This window comes from Phyllostomus hastatus, unplaced genomic scaffold (genome assembly GCF_019186645.2).
Source record: "Phyllostomus hastatus isolate PE091 unplaced genomic scaffold, TTU_PhHast_1.1 phas_contig_41, whole genome shotgun sequence".
Lineage (NCBI taxonomy): Eukaryota > Metazoa > Chordata > Mammalia > Chiroptera > Phyllostomidae > Phyllostomus > Phyllostomus hastatus.
This window is the reverse complement of record NW_025333876.1, coordinates 6,343,567-6,366,233: the sequence shown is the minus strand read 5'-3', so window position 1 is coordinate 6,366,233 and position 22,667 is coordinate 6,343,567. Positions and strand designations below refer to the sequence as shown.

Below are 22,667 nucleotides of genomic sequence, written 5' to 3'. Positions count from 1 at the left end.
AAGGAAAACTTCCTCAATCTGGCAAAGGAAATAACTTCCAGGAAGTCCAGGAAGTCCAGAGAGCCCCAAAGAAGTTGGACCCAAAGAGGAACACACCAAGTCACATCATCATTAAGTTACCCAAGATTAAATATAAAGAGAGAATCCTAAAAGCAGCAAGAGGAAGGGAGAGAGTTACCTACAAAGGAGTTCCCATAAGACTATCAGCTGATTTCTCAAAACAAATCTTGCAGGCAAGAAGGGACCAGAAAGAAGTATATGAAGTCATGAAAGGCAAGGACCTACATCTAAGATTACTCTATCCAGCAAAGCTATCATTCAGAATGGAAGGGCAGATAAAGTGCTTCCCAGATAAGGTCAAGTTAAAGGAGCTCATCATCACCGAGCCCTTAGTATATGGAGTATTAAAAGAACTTATCTAAGAAAAAGAAGATGATCAAAAATATGAACAGTAAAATGACAACAAACTGACAACTATCAACAACTGACCCTAAAAAAATAAAAAACCAAAACAAACAAAGCAAACAACTAGAACAGGAACAAATTCACTGAAATAAAGATCACAAGGAAGGTTATTAGTGGGAGGGACGAGAAAGGGGGAAAATGTACTGAGAATAAGAAGCATAAATGGCAAGTACAAAATAGACTGGGGGAGGTTAAGAATAGTATGGGAAATATAGAAGCCAAAGAACTTATATGTGTGACCCATGGACATGAACTAAGGTGTGGGGAAATGTCAGTAGGAGGAGTGGTACATGGCAGAAGGGAGTAAAGGGGAGAAAAAATGGGACAACCATAATAGTATCATCAATAAAATATATTTAGAAATCATATTTATTCTGATAAAGGCAAAGTTATAAACAGAATATGGAGAACCAAGGCACTATTCAGCAAGAACAAAAACAGGGCGACGAAAGACTGTACACCTGGAGGTTTGCACAGGACACTCCTAGCTGCTCACGTATTGTTGTGTACTGTGGTTTTACAGTTGTGTCCTAGAGGCCCAGGAAGGCCTATAGCATGGATGGTAATTCTCTTTTGCTTTTGCGGATGAATCTAAAGGAGTGTTAAGTAGCATTTATGAGGACAAGGTGAAGTGGAGGAGCAAGCCACTTCCAGATAACCTATTTGTTTTGGAGAAGATGGAAAGCACAGTGCAGTGAAGTGCACACTTGGTAAAGAAAAAATAAAAACTGACTCCCAAGAGTCAAATCTGTTCTTTCTTTTTGCTTCCTCTGGTTGGAAAAGGTAATTTTGGGCCTGGGCCCTAGAGAAATTTCAAGGATTAAGTAGAATAAATAGTCTTTTAATGTTAAAAATACATAATTAGAAATATATAATAAAAATAGCTCTGATAAGAGAAAAAATAGAAGGACAAAAATGTTCCCAAAGTTTTATCTGGATGATTTAGCCCAGATCAATACTTAGGAAACTATCTGTAGATTATTGATCTCTATCCTTTTATGGTTGCAGATTGTCAGAAACTTATACAGCTGATGTTTATTGCTTTTAGTTCCCTGTGAAAAATGCTTTCATGGAATTAAAAATATATAAAATAGGGTTTTATTAGGGTTGGTATATTGAAAAAGAGTTGTTTCTGCATATTTTAAAAACTGTTTTGAACTGCAATTTTAATAAAAAGATGTGTTTACTTTGTTGTTTAATTTTAAAAAATCACACAATATACTCTTTGAGTTTAGAGTTGTTTCCTGTTAGTAGGTTCTGATGAATCGTTTGTTTGTTTTGATGTACTGAAAGTACATTAGATTCACTGTGTAAAATTCAGTATAGTTTTCCTTTTTACTTTGGCTATTGAGGAACTCAAGGTCAGGGTAATATTAACTTTTAGTGGTTTTCCTTAGTCAGAACTTTTGACACAACTATCTTATTCTCCTGTTAACTTGGCTCTTATTAATACTTTTACCCTTGTTTTACTGGTTCTGTTACTATAAGCTGCCTGAATTTTGTGTCAGTCAGTATGGCATTATTAAATATTTCTGAATATTATCAGAGAACAGTCAGTCTAGTCATAAAGCACAGAGCATCAGAGCTGCACAGGGCTGCTTTGTGCAACTCCATGGTGCCCCCTGAAGCCCAGCAGTATATTCTGGTCACAAATATCCCCAGGTGACAAGTAACAGCAGCCAAATCAGTATTTCTGACCATTGTTATTTCTGCAGACTCTTTGTCTACAAGGATTGTAAAGAACAGAATAAAGAACTGTCTTCTGTAATGCAGTTAGCAAGAGGGAGGAAGAAAGTGGGCTGGGTGGTGTTTAGACAACTTATCTACTTCTGTGGCTGTGATGTTTCTTCAATTTTCATTCACATATTGAAACACATAAAAATGCCTACTATGTGCACCACAATAGGCTAATCATTAAGGACAGAAATATGTGTAAGAGATGCATGGTCTCTGTTATCCATGAATTAAAATCTAGTGGTCAAAACAAGCATGTGTGCAAGTAACTAAATCAACATGTCAGGGTCTACAAGGAAGGAAGCTGATAAGCAAGTTGAAGAGACAAAGGTATCTTAGGTTGAGGGCACAGTCTGCTTCCATAGCCAGGAGACTATATTAGACAAATAGGGGAGGTGGAGTACAGTGGCAATGAAACAGTGGTATCCTCTGGGATTCAGTATTCACATACATATGAATATGTATATAAATATAATCATGTATATAAATATATAATCAACCAATTTATCTACAGGTAGAGAAATTGATAGCATGAAAAAGTTAGATATGTATGAATATGTATAAAATATATTCAACTACCTGCACTAGAATTTCCAATGGCCAACAGTGATGTAGTAACAGAGGAGAAAGTCGAGAACTAGACAAGAAAGCATCTCTTAAAGATGCTCTCTGTTCTTGGTGACTTCCAGCCAAGATGGAGGCGAAGGTAGTCACACTGTGCCTCCTCACACAACCAAAATAAGGACAACAACAATTTAGAAACAAAATAAACCAGCACTGACAGAAAACTGAACTGTATGGAAGTCCGACAACCAAGGAGTTAAAGTAGATACAGACTGGTCAGACAGACCGGTAGGAGGGGTGGAGAGGGGTCGAGCCAAAAAAAAGTGGTGGCTGGCGGCCTCTGGCAGGCGTGCAAGGTGGCAGCAGACACACCCAGTGAGGTGGCAGATTGTGGTGGGGCATGGCGTACAAGGTGGCTTGTGGAACCAGGTGGTTCCACATTTGCACTCAGATAAACCAGGCAAAACTGGGGAGCGAGACAGACCGTGCAACCCAGGGTCCCAGAGTGGGGAAATAAAGCCTCAAAACACCAACTGAAAACACCTGTGGGGGTTGAGGTGCCAGGAGAGACTCCTAGCCTCACAAGAGAGTTTGTTGGAGAGACCCCCAGGGTCCCAGGATGTACACAAACTCACCCACCTGGGAATCAGCACCAGAAGGGCATAGTTTGCTTGGGGGAAGCAGCAGAAGTGACTGAAATCTGGCAAAGAGTGGAGCAAGCACCATTGTTCCCTCTCAGAACCCTTCCCCACATACAGCGTCACAACCTAGCCACTGGGTTGCCCCGTCCTCATGAACACCTGAGGCTCCACCCCTCACTACCTAACAGGCATGTCAAGACAAAAAAAAAAGGCCCAAACAAAAGAACAAATCAAAGCTCCAGAAAAAATACAACTAAGCGATGAAGAGATAGCCAACCTATCAGAGGCACAGTTCATAGCATTGGTGATCAGGATGCTCACAGAATTGGTTGAATTTGGTCGCAAATTAGATGAAAAAATGAAGGCTATGCTAAGTGAAATAAAGGGAAACATAGAGGGAACCAATAGTGATGGGAAGGAAACTGGGACTTAAATCAATGGAGTGGACCAGAAGGAAGAAAGAAACATCTAATCAGAAAAGAATGAAGAAATAAGAATTCAAAAAAATGAGGAGAGGCTTAGGAACCTCCAGGACATCTTTAAATGTTCCAACATCTGAATTATAAGGGGTACCAGAAGGAGGAGAGGAAGAGCTACAAGTGGAAAAGTTATTTGAGCAAATAATAAAGGAGAACTTGCCCAATCTGGCAAAGAAAATAGACTTCCAGGAAGTCCAGGAAGCTCAGAAAGGCCCAAAGAAGTTGGAACCAAGGAGGAACATACGAAGGCACATCAGAATTACATAACCCAAGATTAGAATGAAGGAGAGAATCCTAGAAGCAGCAAGAGATAAGGAGAGAGTTACCTACAAAGGAGTGCCTATCAGACTGTCAGCTGATTTCTCAAAAGAAACCTTACAGGCAAGAAGGGGCTGGAAAGAAGTATTCCAAGTCATGAAAGGCAAGGACCTCCATTCAAGATTACTCTATCCAGCAAATCTATCATTTAGAATGGAAGGGCAGATAAAGTGCTTCCCAGATAAGGTCAAGTTAAAGGAGCTCATCATCACCAAGCCCCTATTATATGAAATGTTAAAGGGACTTATCTAAGAAACAGTATATAAAAAACATGTACAGTAATATGACAGCAAACTCACAATTATTAACAATCACTCCTAAAACAAAAACAAAAAGAAACTAAGCAAACAACTAGAACAGGAACAGAACCACAGAAATGGAGATCACATGGAGGGTTAGCAACAGGGGAGTGGGAGGGGGAGAGAAAGGGAAAAGGTACAGAGAATAAGTAGCATAGATGGTAGGTAAAAATAGACAGGGGGAGGGTATAAATAGTATGGGATATGTAGAAGCTAAAGAACTTACAAGTATGACACATGGACATGAACTAAAGAGGGGGAATGTGGGTGGCAGAGGGTATGCAGGGTGGAGGGGAGTGAAGGGGGGAAATGGGACAACTGTAATAGCATAATCAATACAATAGATTTTAAAAAGATGCTCTCTGTTCTCAATATTATAGAGGGAGCTTGTTCTTCATTTTCAAGGCCACCTCTAGAAACTTAGGCAGGACACTTAGAACTCTGGTTCTAAAGGGGCCTCTATGACATTGAAATTAAGAACAATCTAACAATAGCCAGAGGGGAGTGGGGAGGGGACAGCGGGGAGAAGGGTTTTTGAGGAACTACTATAAAGGACACATGGACAAAACCAAGGGGGAGGGTGGAAGCAAGGGAGGGAGGTGTGTTTGGCTGGGGTAGGCGGGGGAATGGTGGGGAGAAAGTGCAGACAACTGTAACTGAACAACAATAAACAAATTAAAAAAATAAAACAAAGTAATTTAGAAAGATTGAAAATAAGAAAAAATAAAAAATAAAGGGGCCTCTATAGTGAGATGTTAATATGTAAAAAGGTAGCATCTTTCTATCCCAGATAAAATTAAGATGAATCATTTAGACAACAACAAATAATAAAGAATGTCCTACTCCAGCTAGAAAGTAGAAACATCTTTAGAGAAATAATTTTTTTAACCATGAGGTAGTTTTCCAAAGAAGGCACTAGCCAATATAGATTGAAAAATCACAGGTTAATTACTAATGTTGTACTGCCACTGACATATGGAGTATAAAAAACTTTATTCATTTCTAAGAAAGAAAGGGTTTTCTTAGGGAGCTATGAAGGACGAGGCCTACAACTCATGATCTGTTATGTTTGGGCTTTCCCTCTGAAGGAAAGCTCACATTGATGAGCCTCTGCTTAAAGGCAGTGCAGCAACTTAGCAGTGCACATGTTAAAAGGAGAATGAACCTTCACAACTCCAGGTGCAGGCAGCCTGATGTCAGAGAGTCTCACACCTGCAGCCCCTGTCTTGTGTGGTGCCCAACATGCAATCGAGGACAGCCATCAGGCCTGCAGGGGATAGCAGGCTGAGGTATTTTCATGATTTAATCCATTGCATTCTCTCCAACATGAATTTGTATCTCATCCTTGTTATTCATTTCTGAAGTGAAATGACTCCCCATTCCTTTTCACTAGAAAACGCTCAGCCTTAGCAGTTTTCAACACCATGGAATCACCCTAAATTTTATTTTTTAATTTGAGTCCTGTTGATCTCTTTTGGTTGTGTCTCTGCTCTTCACAATCAACTAGGAAACAGTGATCCAGATTTTATTTACTTTTGAGTAGGTCCTGGGCACTGAAGGTGCAGATGTGGGCAAAAGAAATATTATCATCAAAGTACCTATGGAAATGGGACTGAGACTTATTTGAGCAGAGAAAGGCAGCGTTCTTGGTTAACCAAAACATGACAAAGTAAAGGTAAAATAAGAATGATAATGTTTCATAAAATTCAGTTCAAGAAAACTACTCTGTCTCTAAGAAATTATTCAACACTCAGATTTGAAAACTTCACATGGAAATGCCCACTGATTCCAGATGCTCTTTGCCCACTAGCAGGACAACTGGTAGATTTGTTTAGACCCAAGATGGGTGGGAGTCAGCCACCAGAACAACATCCCTCTAACTTTTCTCTTCTTTGGCTCTCCTCAGGAAGAAGTCCTTATCTTCAGGGATACACAGAGCACTGTTAGCAAATCAGTCTGTGTTTCTAAGAACAAAGAAGGATTTGTGTGTGTGTGCATATGAAATTTATGAAGCCTAAGTTTTTATTGCTACCTCTGTACAGATTACTGCTGAAAGTTAAACTGGATATTAAGACAATTTGTATACACACCTCTCATCTGACTCTTTCAAGATCTTGCCCTCGTCGGCATCTGGGAAACTGTCCTGGCCGGCAACCACGGTGTTGCTGCTAGAGGTGGTTCCTGTGGGTTAGAAGGAGGACACTTAGGAAAAAATTGCCTATGGAGGGGTCAAGTTCAAGTCTGAAGTATTCCAGGACAGGATTTCCTGAGAAATCTCATGTTTGAAGAATGCCTTCTATCTTCTGCACAATCTCAGAAATTCTAAACAAACTCCAAGTGCACACCACTGAAATGGGAGAATCCCAGCCATCTGTCATGGTCAAACCTAATTCCCAAACTCTCCTATAAACTGAGGCTAAAGCTTTCCTGAAACCCTTTGTTAGGTAATGAGTTTATTTGCAGTGCCATCCCTGCTGTTAGTTGCTTTAGCATTTTTGGGTCCAGGAGTTATTGTGCTGGATGTTAATGAAGCAAGTCCAAGCTCCTAGAGCTTCTGCCCCCTAGGCTACTGCTTGTCTGCAGGAATGCTGCTCTGGAAGCAGGCAGTGTGGCAAACAGAGGGTGTGAGACTAGGGCAGGGGAGACGTTTGAAGGCAGTCATGTATCATATAAACCAAAGTGAAGCTGGCTTCAGCAAATTTGAGGAGGATGTTATATATTTTATAAATGATGCTGAAAGGTCAATTTATTGAAAGTGATAATACTGTTGGCATTTTAGTCAATCCTGAGAGAATATTCACCAAGGGAATCCTGTGGACACAAGAAGGAAGGTACAGAACTGAGACTCCTAAGTGAATGTGCTGTCCTGCCTGGGACCAGCCTGAAGCACAAAACTCTGGGCATGTGAGCACTTGGGCTGCCGATAGTCAGTTGTCCTTATAAAATCACTCACTAACCCAGCAATGCCCTTAAGAGTCTCAGCTATTCTTAAGCCATCTCTCTTTTTTAAAGTTATTTTTCAATTATAGTTTTCAGTATTGGCATACAATATTATGTTACTTTCAGGTATACAACATAATGATTAGACATTTATATGCCTTATGAAGTGACCACCCCATAAGTCTAGTATCCACTGGACACCACACATAGTTATTATAACATTATTGACTGTATTCCCTATGCTGTATTCCCTGTGACTATTTTAAAACTGTCAATTTGTACTTCTTAACCCTTTTACCTTTTCACCCGGCCCCCTCCCCTCTGGCAACCATCAGTTTGTTCTGTTTTGTCTGTTCATCTATTTTGTTTTTAGATTTCACATACTTACAAGTAAGATCATATGGTATTTGTTTCTGACTTATTTCACTTGGCATAATGCCTTCTAGGTCCATCTATGCTGTTGCAATTTAAACCACTTCTTAAAGGAAAACATACACGAGAATCAGAAGTAACAACACACATGCATATCCTTTTAGTGTCCTCCACAAAGAAGCATCGGAGACCCAGGCCTACCAGAGGCTGCTGCAGCAGCCCTGCTACTGGCGGCGAAACGGTAGAAGGGCGGGTTGTCACAGTGCTGGACCACTGGGTTCACTGGCTCTGTCTGCTGCAGCTCAAAGAGCAGTTCCTCCATGGTTTGGATGGTGTTGTTCCGGCACAGATATATCACCACCTTCTTAATCTGAGAAGGAAACAGAACACAGGGTGTTTCCCAGAGCCTCGTATAACAACGCTGGGCTGTGGGCAGCAGAGACCCAGCCCCACTCCCCTCCATGCAGTGCTTTCACCCTGTCAGCGCAGCTTCCTGTTCCCGGTCAGTCCTGGCGTGAGGATGGAAACTCACCTTGTACACATGCATGGCTGATGGAAGTGTGTATGAAAGGACTTCCCTTTCTAGTGGCTAAATTTATGAAAAGTTACTTTTGGGGCCCATGAATTCTATAAAAAAATAAAGAACTTGCCATCTAAGGGCTTATCTTGAGAAAGGGTTTTATTTATACAAACCATGGGGGGAAAGTGTGAGCTATTTTTGTTTGAAAAGGAATCTAGTACCCTGCTATTCTCTTTTCCCCTAGAAACAAATGAATTTTAGCTGTTTGGGTGATTTTACATTTTAAAAGTGACTCTGGAGTAAAGGTCTGTGTTATTGGAGCCTTCAGAGTCAAACTCAAGGTGCCAGAAGCTGCAATGAGGCTAGTGTGGCTTAAGACCCCAGGTGGGCCTACAACGTCTCAGGAAACAGAGACACACAAATGTCAAGTAAGTTTGAGCATAAAATGCTGTCATTTTTGGTGATCATATCACTTTTGACTACAAACAGGAAATACTGGGCATCTCAGAAAGATTTCTCTCTACTTGGTTCTCTCTTCTACCAATGAAATCTACAGAGAAAACCCTGAATATTCTGCATTTTATTCTGTTTCAAGAACATTGAAGTATAAACATGAAACATTTTTATTAGAAATACTATGTTTTACTTATTTCTCTTACATAATGGGTCTAATGTTTACAGAAAGCAACTTTCAGCAACTGCTAGAAAAACATTCACCCTTAAAGTCACAGGCTTCTGTGTCCAAAGGCTTGGCAAGAGGGTGGCAGAGGTGTCACTAGGACATGCAACTTGTCTTTCAGGGGGAAGAAGGGACCTTTTGTGCAACATGTAAATGAGCTCATGGGAGATGAGTGCGACTGACAACATTAGACATATCTATTTTACTTGGAGCAGAGGGCACATTCTGACTTGTGTTGCAAATGGATCCATTAACAGGAGTAGTGCCCATCAAGAGCCTGGGGGCCACTTACATAAGGCAGGAGAAGGGTGTCACTGCTGACTCCACACAGGCTGATCAGGAACTGCAGGGTGACCCTCAAGTTGTTACTCCACTTCTCGTTGTTGGCTAGCGCATTCCAAGCATTTTCCATTTCTGGTCCAGGAACTTCATCCCCATACTGCAACAAGCAAAAGGAACACTGGCCCAAGAGACACGTGGGAAAATGCAGGGATGCAAAATGTTTAATTATACCTCATTTTAAGGGTCATAGCCTTCTGAAAACAATAACAAGGGGAAAGAAACATGGCCATCCACCAGGAAGAACCCATGTTCAGCAATTTATAATGTACAAATTAGTAATGCACAATGCTTGCTCATGTTATTAAAAATGTTAGGCTTCTTATTTTTATTACAATTTAAAAATTGTGGTAAAATAAACGTAACATAAAGTTTATCACATTAGTCACTTTTAAGTGTACAGTTGGATGGCATTAAGTACAGTCACATTGTTGGCAACCATCACCATAACTCATTCCCTATTCATGTGGTTTTTAATGACAAATGCCACTCCGTGTGGGTTTGCAGCCTGGGTTTGATGAACCCAGATTTTCTGGGACAATGGAGCTGTGTTACGGAGGCACAGTACCTTGGCAGTCATGTACATGAGGTTATTCAGGACCAGAGATGTAGCTTCTGGGGAGCCCCAGCCATTCCCTTTCAGCCCATGAGAAGTGGTCACTTCTCCTTCCTGGTCCTTGCTGTCATCCTCTGGGCTACTGGGGCTTGACCCTGGGAGAAGGAGCCTGCTGTCCACCAGCTCGATGTTGCGCAGCCAGGGCAGCAGGTAAGTGAGCATGATCTGACGCCCGTTTGGGTGTGTGGTAGGGAATCGCTGGCTGACCTCTAGAAAGAAGGGCAATGATGGAGAGCCATGAGTTATGGCACCAAATTAAACTAAAACATTAACAGCACTGACAGGTAGCATGGGCCTTCAGTTTACAAAGCTGCTATATACACAGCAGCTCCCCAAGGCCATGAAATCTTAGAACTGAGACTTGTCCTTTAGCCTCACATCTGTGCCCTGGGGGAAAGTGAGAGAGCAGGGTGTGAAGATCACAGCTTGGTGAGAATAAAGTGAGGTGGAGGCCTCCTGAGTTCAAATCCACTGCAGAAAGAAGAGGCACATTGCAGTGTACAAAACAGGGGACTTGGGATCAAAAGGACATGTGATTACATACAGTTCCTCCACACAATAGCTTTTTGAGACTCTGGGTTAGTTACTTAACTTCTCTGTTTCTCAGATTCCTCATCTGTCAAACAGGGCTACTAGGGTACCACACTGGGCTATTGTGAGGATTAAAGGTAGAATCATAATGTATAGAATATGTTCAGCATGGTGCCTGTAATTTTCAGGCTCTAAATAAACAGTGGTTAAGACTATTAGAACAGAGGCTGTCTTTTCATTGCACCAATATCATTCAGAGCATCTTCCAGGCACTATTAGCTGTTACAAAGTAGGATGTGAGTCTCCAGAAAGAACCAAGCCAGTGCACAGATTCCTGTTTGTGGAGTCCACTTGAAAGCTGCCAGCTGTGTGGAAGGTGCATGCTCAGTGCTGGACTCTTTTTCAAGACATAAATGAATCAAACAAAGGGAAAACTATGTGGCCAGCCCAGTCATTTCACTATGACTTTCTCTGATAGCACTTTTGCATGAGTTCACAGCCAGCAGGATTTTATTTTCATAACTGAAACAAGCTTTCTATAGGAAAAAAAGCGCACAGCTTTATGTATGTGCTGCAAGCTCTAACATAACCTCTGATTTCTATCATCTAGAAAAGAAACTCTTTCATCCTAAGGGAAATGAGAAGGCTGGTCTGAGGCATTTACTACCCAGCATGGGAGGGAATCTCATTTAGGGAGCTCATGGTTGCTAAGCAACAGAACAGCACAGTAGTTGGCAGTTACACCAAGAAAATCCACTGGATCCCTGATACTGAGGCTTTAACTGATTTGGCCCTTTCCCTAAAATCACAATTACAACTTCCTACTTTGAAGAATAAGAGTATATGTATTTAATGCTGTGCCATAAGAATCAGACAAGGTTAAGTTGTTAGCTTTCATATGGGTCAAAATATCAAAATTTATTCAATACCTAATTCCTAAACTTTATGGGTGTGATGATTGCTGTTATGGACTTTTATGACACATGTTCAGATCCTTGTAAAATCATGTCAGTCATTCATTCCAACACATGGGCCCTTTTCTAGGAGCACAGCCCTGTGCTGGGTGGAGAAAGCAGACGGGAGCCTTGGCCCCAGCCCCAAGCAGGAGTCCCTGACGCCAGTTATGCTGATGCATAACTGTGGGGTGACAAGTAATACACAGAGGCACAGAGTGCTTTGGGGGTTCCATGGAGAAAAAGGACTTCTGGTTACAAAGATTCAGGGGACTTTTATGGCAAAAGAATGGCTTAACTCCACTGGAAAGGACTAGGACTTTGGAAGGAATGAACCTTTGAATCACAAGGACAATCACTATTAAAAATACCTGTCATCTTTCAATCGTGGTATGAAAACCTATAGACTTTTTGTAGCAACAATCACCTTTCAACACATCACATAATTTGCTTGCTTATGATGTTTATTGCATCTTGTCTGTCAGACAGAAGATCTGAGAAGGTAGGGATGTCTGTCTGAGGTACCCTGGGCACCTTGATAAGGGCCTAGATTGTAGAGGAGTTTTGAAGAAAAAAGAGGAAAAGAATGCTCCAGACATGACTCCCACCCCCACTGCCTCACCTCTCCAGAGACACATTAAATAAAATGTGAGACGATGTCAGTGGGCTGCCATATGCATTTTCCAGCTCCTTTAGGAAGGACCTGAATAACTTGCCTGGCTGCTCTGAAGAGTTAAGTTATTTGAAATTACAGGCAGTGAAAATCTCAGCATAGGGTTTTTAATAGTAAAGGCAGTAAAAACAAGACCTAGAGATCTATTATAAATGCTTTATTTTTTTACATTATTTTTAAAAAGTTATTCCTCATAAATCAAACTAGCCAAAAGGTCAATTCTTGAAGAAAATTGCCTGCAACTCATCATCTGAGCTTCTTTTCTTGTTAAACTTGCCATAGTATTTATTCCCCCTGTCTCCAACTGTCAGACTCACTCCTCCATTAGCTTCTCCCTCTCAGCCAATGAACATGCTCAAAGGAAACCTCACTCATCCTCTGACTCTGTACCTCCCTGTGGCCCCATCCTCCCTTTTCAGCCAACAAAATAAACAGTGGTTATTTGGCTTATAACAGTGGCTGAGATCTGGCTTCTGCTGCTATGTCTCCATGGGAACTACTGACAGTTACAAATAAATTGAGAAATCCATAGGGTAATTCTGATAACTTTAGAGCTTATCTTGTAGGTCTAAATGTAGACACTCCATTTGTGGCTGTGGATTGCTTGCTCCCTCCTCCTGAACCCTTTTCCCCCCAAGGTTTCCATTAGCCCACCTAGATGGTGTGTCTAGATGTCCTCTCTGAATGTGCTTCCATGCCCTCTGTTCCCTTGCCCTTCCTTGGCCCAATGCTTGGAGGTTGGATGTCAAGGTTCTTTCTCTTACTCTGGGCTCTCTCCATTCACAATCTCATTTGTTCTAAGTCCTTCTACTTAGAACCCTTGGTTCTAAATCCTTCTATTCTTCCATGGGTTGCTAGTGCCAACCTCCCCTTGACCCTAGTCGGTCTATACAGAGGTCTACACTCAATATCCCAAGCTGAGCTCCCTGCCTAGCCCTAAACCTCCTCTTCTCCCCAGTGGCTCTCAGCATGGGGCCATCTCCACTGGCCTCGCAGATGTGCACAGGCACTCTCCTCTGTGCACCTCACCGAGGAGCTCCTTACCCTGCTCTCTCCTCTCCACTTGCCCTGGGCTTAGTTCTGGCCTTCATAACTTCCTCCTTGGGTGACTGTCATCATTTCTCAACTGGTCTCCTATCTCTAGACCTTAATGAGTCTTCCACACTGCAGCCTGTCTTGTAAAATGCATTCTGATCTGTCCCTTACTTCTGTTGTTTGAATTTGAACAGTGGCTTTCAAAACCCAAACACCTTGCCTGGATGCCCTCCCTGTCCACGGGGCTCTGAGGGGTTTCAAGGAAGACATGAAGATCACTGGTCTCTAAACTCTTTAGGGAGCAATATGAGGCCTTCCAACATTTGACTCCTGCCTCTCTGTTTGTTCATGGCTTTCCTCTGTTCCTGTATATATTATGTTAGCCAAATTGACCACTATATAATCTTTGAAATGCAGCCTGCTATTTGACACCTCTCAGCAAATGCATATGCTATTCCTCAGTCTGCAGTGCTTACTTACTGCCAACTATAACATCAACTACTTGTCTGCTTTACAAATTTCTCCTCTTCTTTTCAACTTCAGTTCAGGCATTCCCTTCTCTGGGAAGACTTTCTTGATATTCCTGGCCCAGTAATTAATCAGTCCTTCATCTTCTAGCAGAATATGCTTTATTATTGCACTTCCTGGAATGTATCCTAACCATGCAATTACACATCTTACTTTATTACTAAACCATGAACCTTTGATTGGAGAGACTGTTTTATTTACCACTGTATTCTGAGGACTTGGCATAGAGGTGGCACTCAACTTTGGTGGAAGTAAATAAAAATAAAACATTTAGTTTTCCAATAAGAGAATTAATTTATCAAAAAGGATTTTCTTGCCCTGGCTGGTATGGCTCAGTGGATTGAGTAGCAGCTTCCAAACCAAAGGGTCACTTGTTCAATTCCCAGTCAGGGCACATGCCTAGGTTGTCGGCCAGATCCCCAGTTGGGGGCACTTGAGAGAGGGAACCACATATTGATATTTCTCTCCCTTTTTTTCTCCTTCCCTTCCCCTCTCTCTAAAAATAAATAAATAAAAACTAAAAAAAAAAGGTTTTATTTATTTATTTATTTTTGAGAGAGGGAAAGGGAAGGAGAAAGAGAGGGAGAGAAACACCAAGTGTGGTTGCCTACTAGGGCCCTGGCCTGCAACCCAGGCATGTGCCCTAGACTGGGAACCAAACCGGCAACCCTTTGGTTTGCAGGCCCATACTCAATCCACTGAGCTACCCCAGCCAGGGCTAAAAAACGATTTTCTTGAATCCTCCCACTGTCAAGCACAATGCAAGGGTGTGACTGACTCTGTCTCAGAGATATGGAGAGTTTTTTCAATGTAGTATATTTTAAATAGATATTAGGTAAGACTGGGAGTTGGGAGATGAGGAGAAGGGCTGTCTCCAGCAGAGCAGGGATTTACAAAAGGGACTGGTATGCTGGTAAAGGTTATATAAGAAAGGAGCAAAGGGTTTTTGGGTAAAAGGCAGAAAGCAAGTTTGGAAGAGAAGGTGTCTTACAGATGAAAGAGTTCCAATTTTATAGCACTAGCTTTGGGGAAAGACACCTCGATTTAATTCTGACTTGGATGCCTCCTCACTATGGTCTTGGGCAAATTAGGGAACATCTCTAAGCCTTAGCTTCTCACCTGTAAAACAGAAATAATGATTCTAATGGTAGTGGTGGGGACAACCCTGTGACAGGACGGGGCTAATCACTTGATTTTTATTAGCTTATTTTCATCCTCACATCCTATGAGGTAGCTTTTATTGCAGATGAGGTGACAGAGTTTAGAGGTTCTGTGACTTGCCCGTGGTCCAACAGCTAGTGCATGGCAGGGCCAGTGATGAACCCAGGCTGCCTGACTCCGGAACCTCACTTCTAACCTCTATTGATGAATCTAAGAGTCGATGAGAAGTGAAATGTATATAAAGTGCCTAGCACAGAGCCTGGCACATGTTAACCACTCAAAAGATGGAAGCTGTTATCAGCAACTTTTAGGATAACTAGACAGAGAGGTTGGATGTAGGAAGTGCTGTACATAATTGGTTTTGCATGGCAGGTGGATGGGGCAGGACTCACAAAGATCCGGACTGAGGCAGTGCAAATGTAGACGGGGAAGGAGACGAATTCAAGAAACCAAAGCAAGCCTCCCCTCAAGGTATTATGTGAGCTCAGGCAAGACATTAATTGACCAATGCAATTCTTTTTTTTTTTTTTTAACTTTTTTTTTAAAAGATTTTATTTGTTTATTTTTAGAGGGGAAGGGAGGGAGATAGACAGAGAGTGAGAGAAACATCAATGTGCGGTTGCTGGGGGTTATGGCCTGCAACCCAGGCATGTACCCTGGCTGGGAATCGACAATTCTTTAAAAATAGATTTTCATAAAATTTAGTCACAAAGACTACTTGGAAAGATTTTCCAAATATAAAACTCTCAACAATTCATATATGTAGCAACATATAAGCCACAAAATCACCTTCACTGCCACCAGCAGCAAACAATTTGCAGTAATTGTATGTACTAAAAGTTATACTACCCATATTAATTTCTTTGGGAAATTTTATATAGATAATGTTTGTAGAAACTTGATTAATCTATGAGAAATGCATCTTCACAGTTGTTCCATGTTTATTTATACCTACACTGTTTTAGATAAACAGATATTTTTACATTTAAAGATATTCTAAAATTTACTTTTGTATGTAACTGGACTTAGTCCAGTTATGTGAGACCAAAATTACAACAATTTTGATCTACAAATTTAGCACCCATTACTGTGACTCTATATTGACATTAGCATTTAAAGAGCAAGATTAATTAGAGCATAAATGATCACATGTCATGACTGACTGTTGTCTGGTACCTGAGAAGAGTGGGAGCGTGAGCTCGGGGTACATCCTGGCCAGCTGACATGACAGAAGGGCTAGTGACATGCTGTAGAGGGGTGGCAGTGGGCCGTGGGTTCCACAGAGAACACTGCCAGGTCTTTGTTCAGCTACTTTCTTTGAGTAGACAAAAAGCTTTGTTTCAAGGACCTATAAGGAGGTAGGAAAGTAAGAAAACAATATAATAAACATTGGCTATGTTAGGAGCATTTCTATTTAATAAGGATTCAAAGTAAACTAATAAATCTAATAGTGATTCAATATAGCAGTATTAAGTATAGTAGTATTCAATGGAGGACATCAGTCCCTCTGTTTACAGTGATAGGCAGAAATAAATAAATGCATATCAAGAAACAGCAATCTAGGGGGCATCCCCACTTCTATTTTCTGTGCCCACGGGTGGACGTTTCTGTGTCACTGAGTGGTACATGCCTGCATGAGCTGCATGGAGATCTCATAGGTCTCTCTGCTGGTGTCAGAGGCTTTAAACAGAACAAGGTTTAGCAATGTCACTGTGTCGAAGGGATAGTTCCTAAGGGGGGAAAAAACACAGTTTATAAGATTGTCCGGCTAGTAATCTAGATAAATCAGTACCACTGGCTCAGTCACACTTATTAGTGGCACCCCATGAATGTCTGGCACTGTTCTGCCTCACTCTTTTGCTGTTTATTAGCAGATAAAGGGAAATAGCTCCATTTTTGTTTAAAAATGAATACTGTGACACCAGGAGAAACAAACACAAAAATCTATTTAATACATATAGATTTTAGTGAAAACCAAATACAAGTAGAAAGGACTGTGCTTAGACAATATTTAAATTTCTTAATAGCTCACTGACTTAATATTTTCATTCAATCTATCTACACTTGCTAAGTACCAACCATATACTATGAATACCTGTGAAGTACTTATGACACTAAGGAAGTGAGGCCAGTCCCTTCACCTAAGGGCAGGTTCCAGTATTCTTAGGGAAACAGAATTATGTAGTCTAGGTAAGATGGCAGCTATGATGGCGAGCTGTGAACTTCCAGAGAGGGACACCCAAATCAGAGGTGGGTCAGGAAAGGCTTTTCCATGGGACAGAGAAGTAAACTGAGCCTCCAGCCCCAGGAGACATCAGCCAGGCCATGGAAGGGTAGTATGGGAGTGTTGTGCGCAAAGAGAATGTTTTGAAAGATTACAAGAATAAAACAGCAAGATACCTTGTGAAAAAGGAAAGAATCTCTGAGTGAAAAAAAGTAAGTGGAGGAATAGAAAGTGACAGGGCTAGGGGGTGGGTGCATGGGGATTATGACCAGCCTATGACTTTATCCTGAAAGGCATAATAAAGATCCTACTGGATTTGCAGTGGGGGTAGATGAGGAAAGGACATTAGGTTTTGAACACCCACTCTCACTGCTGATAGAGAATGGGGGTCAATATTGGAAGCTGTGACAATAATCCAGATGGGAACTCATGAAGGCTTGAATTAGGGCAGAGACAGTAGAAAGAGAGAAGGGGATAAAACTGAAAATCACTAAGGAGAAAAAAGTTGATAGGATTTGGTAATTGCTTGTATGTGTCGGACTGGAGCTAGGGGAAAAGAGGGACACAGACAATAGAGTATGTGGCAATTAGTGGCATAATCAAGTGGCATATGGAGACCAAATCTGTTTTTTTCTTGTTGTGTGATACTATTTAAACATGATGTCTTTTTACTGTATGCATTTTCTTAGTCTATAGTGGAAACAAGGTCACAGATGGAAAACTCCTGGTGAGATAAATTATTAGTGCAGTCTGTATAGGAGACTGATATTTATTTTGCAGCAACCTTCAGAAAGCAGAAGGTAGCTTGGAGCTGAAAAACATATTGTTTATCCCGTGGGATCCTTTATTGATTGTATATAATTACATTATCTAAGAAGTTCTGTTTTGGAGCTTTCACCCTTGTAGAGAGGCACAACCCTACTTTGTGTACAGGCCATGTTACGGTAAGTTACAGTGGGAACTGCTTAGATACATGAAAAAGGATTTGTACTTTTATATACAATATTACTTCAATGTAATATTTTTATGGTACTAGTAATACACAAATACATTTTTCTTTTGAAAGAAATACATGAGGCAGGAGGACCCACACTGAAGATGACTCACTTGCATGTTTGGCACGTCAGTGCTGGCTGTTGGTAGGTGTATAGAATAAAACGTGGACGTGCCCATCTCCTTCTCTCCCCCAACTATTGTTTCTGATCCTAAATGCAGCCACTGCCAACATTTTGGTGTGTGTCCCAGCCCTTTTCTAAGTCTCTGTATAAAGATGTGTATGTAAGTACCCCATCCTCAACACATAGGATTTGAAACACAAATGTGATTGTACTACCTACATATAATGTTTAGAGATTAGGTTTTACATCAAACAATAAAGCCCACCTCAGACTCCTTAATAGCTGTGCAATATTCCACAGTGTGGACAGACTATAAGTAACTATGGTAGTGGATGCAGTGGTACACCACCCACATTCCCTTCAGGGCTAGGCATTCAATTCTCCCACTGAAATGCTGGAGTCTGATACTGCTGGCTGAACCCCTCTCTGGGAATTAATTGCCTCCAACCAGAAAGATGTACCCAAGCCAAGTCGTGCCTACTCCTCAGTAGGAGCCCCTGTGGGACTGGTTAAAGTTTTCATTCCTCTGCCCAGTTCTACTTCCTTCACTTTCCCACTCATATTGACCCAGTGGGCATTCACTAATGAATTTCCTGCACTCAAATCTTTATCTCAGAGGCTGTTTCCTGGGGAATGTGACCTCTGCTAGTTTCATTTTTTCACTATTATAATAATGAAAATGTGTAAGCATTTCTTCAGAACAGATGCCTATACAACATTATGTAGTGTCAAAGGGCACATTTAAAATTTTGGGAGATACTGCACTATTGCTTTCCAAAATGGCTTTACTAATTTGCACTACATAATTATTACTTTTCCAGGACTTTCAGTTCTAAATGAACAAAAAAAGCATGAGGATGCTGTGTGAGATAGAGAACTGGGGAAAGCCTCCAAATGATGGTGGTGAAGAGGATGATGAAGGTTGGGTGACATTTATGTTATGATGTGCTTACTTTGTGCCAGTTACTGCCTTTACCTAGATGTGTGGCTTCATTGTAATAAGAAGCCAGTGAGGTTTGGAGAAGCTAAGAACCTGCCCAATGCTATGTGGAAGTAATGGATTTTCGACTCTCTTCTGGATAGTCTAACTCCAAAGCACTCATGCTTTTATCCAGTCTTCCTAGCAGCCTACAGCGGAACATGTCACAGCCTATTGTACTATTATAATATCTGGAAACAGACCTTTCTGATTATGAAGGTAGAAAGAACATGTCCTTTTGAGCCTCATAGTGGCAGAGGTGACTTACATCTCTGTGCCTGACATTAAGATTTAATTCACACACATTTATATTCAGAAGAACACTGGAAAACACTACTGGGGATTTAAGGGCAAAAAAAAAAAAAGAAAGAAAAAGGATGGGTAAAGCCTCTCATGAGGGGCTGGGCACTTGACCATGTAATGAAGGCATTCCTTAGTAACTTCAGAATGAGCTACAGAATTTATGTGAAACAACACAGATGTAGAAAATAAAAGAAACCCAGAGAAGAGAAAGTGAGAAAGATCTCAAATAAGCAAGAGTGTGTAATAAACCATCTGAACTTAGATGTGCAAAACAGAAATGAAATCTTATACCTTCCAGCATTTAATTATTCACCATAGACCCTCTGGAAGGGACAAAGATGAATAAAGACAGCTGTGAACATACAGAATAGAAATCAAATGGTGAAATAAATGTGAAAGATAGATATGATTCAGAAAGTACACAAGAAATAAAACTTTTTTTTCAATCTAGAAAAGAGGCAATTTTTGAAGAAGTTGGAAATGTCCACTAACTCTGGTTCTTCAGAACTAAATGACAAAGCTCAGGACAATGTTGAGGCATTCTGAGGAGACACAGATTCTAATAGTTGATGGAGGGGATTCCTCTACAGCTTTTTGCTTCTGACAGCTGGTGAAGAAATGTGTTTACAGGGTTCTTACTCAATGCCAGTTCTCAGATCAAGAAATTTATCTTATTTACTGCTTTCCCTAACCCCTTTTCACACCCATTTTATAGATGAGTAACTTGTTCAAGAGCACACACACAGGTTAAATTCAAACTCAAGATAGTAAGTTTCCATCTTTCCATATACATGCTGGCCATTTGTATGTCTTGGGAGAGTGTCTGCTCAGGTCCTCTACCCTTTTTTTAATTGGTTTGTTTTGTGGTTGTTGAGTTGTATGAGTTCTTTACATATTTTGGATATTTAATCCTTTGTTGGAGGCGTTGTTTGCAAATATCTTCTCCCATGCAGCTGGCTGACTTTTTATTTTATTCAGTTTCTTTTCATGTGCAAAAGCATTTTAGTCTAATATAGTCCCATTTATTTATTTTGCTTTACTTCCCTTGCCATTGAGGTCAATTTCATAATATCTACTCTAAGACCAAGGTCCATAAGTTTACTACCTGTTTTCTTCTATGTCATTTATTGTTTCACATCTTATATTTAGGTCTTTGTTTGAGTTAATTTTTGTATATGGTGACAAACAACTTCACCAGTTATTTTGAAAATACAAACCAAAAACAGAAGATACCACCTCACACCTGTTAGAATGTCTGTTATCAACATGAGCAGTAATAACGAGTGTTGGAGAGGCTGTGGAGAAAAAGGAACCCTCATTCACTGCTGGTGGGAATGTAAACTGATACAGCTGCTATGGAAAACAGTATGGAGGTTCCTCAAAAAACTAAAAATACAGTTACCATATGATCCAGCAACAATGTTTATGGGTACCTACCCCCCAAAATTGAAAATATTAATTTGCAAAGATAAATGTACCCCCATGTTCACTGTAGCATTATTCATGGTGGCCACGGCATGGCAAGTGTCCATCAATAGGAAGGATATAAAGCTGGAAGCTACCAATGAGCAAGTACAACAAACAAACAAAAACTCACAGATGACAGTATGGTGGTTACCAGAGGGAAGGGGGTGGGAGAGAGTAAAGGATAAAGGGGTCAAATATATGGTGGTGAAAGGAGATTTGACTTTGTGTGGAAAACCCACAATGTGATACACAGATGATGTATTACAGAATTGTACACTTGAAACCTGTATGATTTTATTAACCAATGTCATCCCAATAAATTTAATTAAGAAAAGACAATATGTTTACAGAGGCCAAATCCCCACATTTCATGCTCTCTTGCAACCTTCTAGCCAGCTGACTGGACTGAATGAGGCAAAACATCACCAGGTAGGGGGTGCTATTGGGATTCACGAGTCACATGCTTCACATATCTTCCTTGGAAACAAAACAGTGCTATTCCCTTAAGAAATGTGCGGCATTCGCTTTTAAGAATTTAAGCTTTCTGGGCCTCATTTAAATTAGGAAAGATTTATAGAGAGTTAACTTAAGGCAAAACAAACATACAAACAACAATGACAACAAAAATAAACCCAACACACTTCTTTAAAAGTTAAAACTTTGAATTTATAAATAATTCTAAAACATCTATTAAACATTTTTAATAGTATTTTGGATGGTAAGAGTAAAATCAATGGAGTTCTTAAGTATTTAATTAAATGTTAAGAGAATTCTTTTGAGATAAGCCAGTGACTGGAAGTGGCCTGTACTTTTTCACATAGAACACACTATTTACCTTGATTAATAACCTTGGAAAGCCATTTAATCTCTTTCTTAATTTCCTTATCTATTCTATATCGATATAATTTGTAGTTGAGGGAAAAGTTAATAAGACAATGTATAGAAGTCAAATAGTTACTTGAATCAATGCAGTCTAAAAGAGGAGCTATTTTCTTTTGTGCTAAATTATAGCTTTAGCTATATTATAGCTTTATTAAATGCAAGATACATTTAATAGCTTTTAATAAAATAAAAACATTTAATGAAAATTCTTCAAAATTAATATTACCAGCTCTATCGTCACTTTCTATTTTTATCCTCACTTCCCCTGGTCCTATTCATGTACCATTCCGACTCCCAAATCTCTCAATATCACCACAGTTATATGATAGTCATAGTTACAGTTATAGTTAAAGGTCTGATTGGGGACCAGGAAGTTTGCCACACACACACACACACACACACACACACACACACCCCATTACAGAAATGAAAGAAATCAAGAACAAGAATGCAGAGATTCATTTTTTCCATTATCATTACTGATGAATACAGGGATTGATACATTAACTATGCAAAAATGTCTAATTCCCTCTTCTAAAACCAAAGGTAGAAATTTTTAAGCTATAAGCACAAAAATGTTCATTCTTTTAAATATTTTCAAGTCAGTTATAAGTGGTTCCTTAATAAATGAATCTACTTATAAATCATCATATTCCTATAATATAAATCCAGCTTATGATCACTCCTGTTTGAAAAGGAGATGGTAATAATTTACTTTAGAAAAAGTATTATTTGCTTTGGAAAATAACTTGTCATAGGAGTGACTGTACAGATGACTTGAGAAATTTAAAATATGATCCAGTTTATGTATGACTTTTCAGAAACCTATTCTTTTATAAGAGAAGGT

At 40.2% G+C, this 22,667-nt stretch overlaps 1 protein-coding gene across 11 annotated transcripts in view; it reads right to left on the bottom strand.

The window, feature by feature from the left end:
- The window catches only part of FRY (FRY microtubule binding protein), a 541,372-nt gene that overhangs the window by 127,730 nt on the left and 390,975 nt on the right, over positions 1-22,667 (bottom strand). For all 11 annotated transcript variants that reach the window (XM_045844752.1, XM_045844742.1, XM_045844745.1 and 8 more), the window contains 6 exons: positions 16,478-16,577; positions 16,024-16,195; positions 9,919-10,175; positions 9,304-9,450; positions 8,014-8,182; positions 6,591-6,681 (listed from right to left, as the gene is read on the bottom strand). In XM_045844752.1, the coding sequence (XP_045700708.1) occupies positions 6,591-6,681; positions 8,014-8,182; positions 9,304-9,450; positions 9,919-10,175; positions 16,024-16,195; positions 16,478-16,577 (936 nt within the window). The remainder of the gene's footprint in view (positions 1-6,590; positions 6,682-8,013; positions 8,183-9,303; positions 9,451-9,918; positions 10,176-16,023; positions 16,196-16,477; positions 16,578-22,667) is intronic.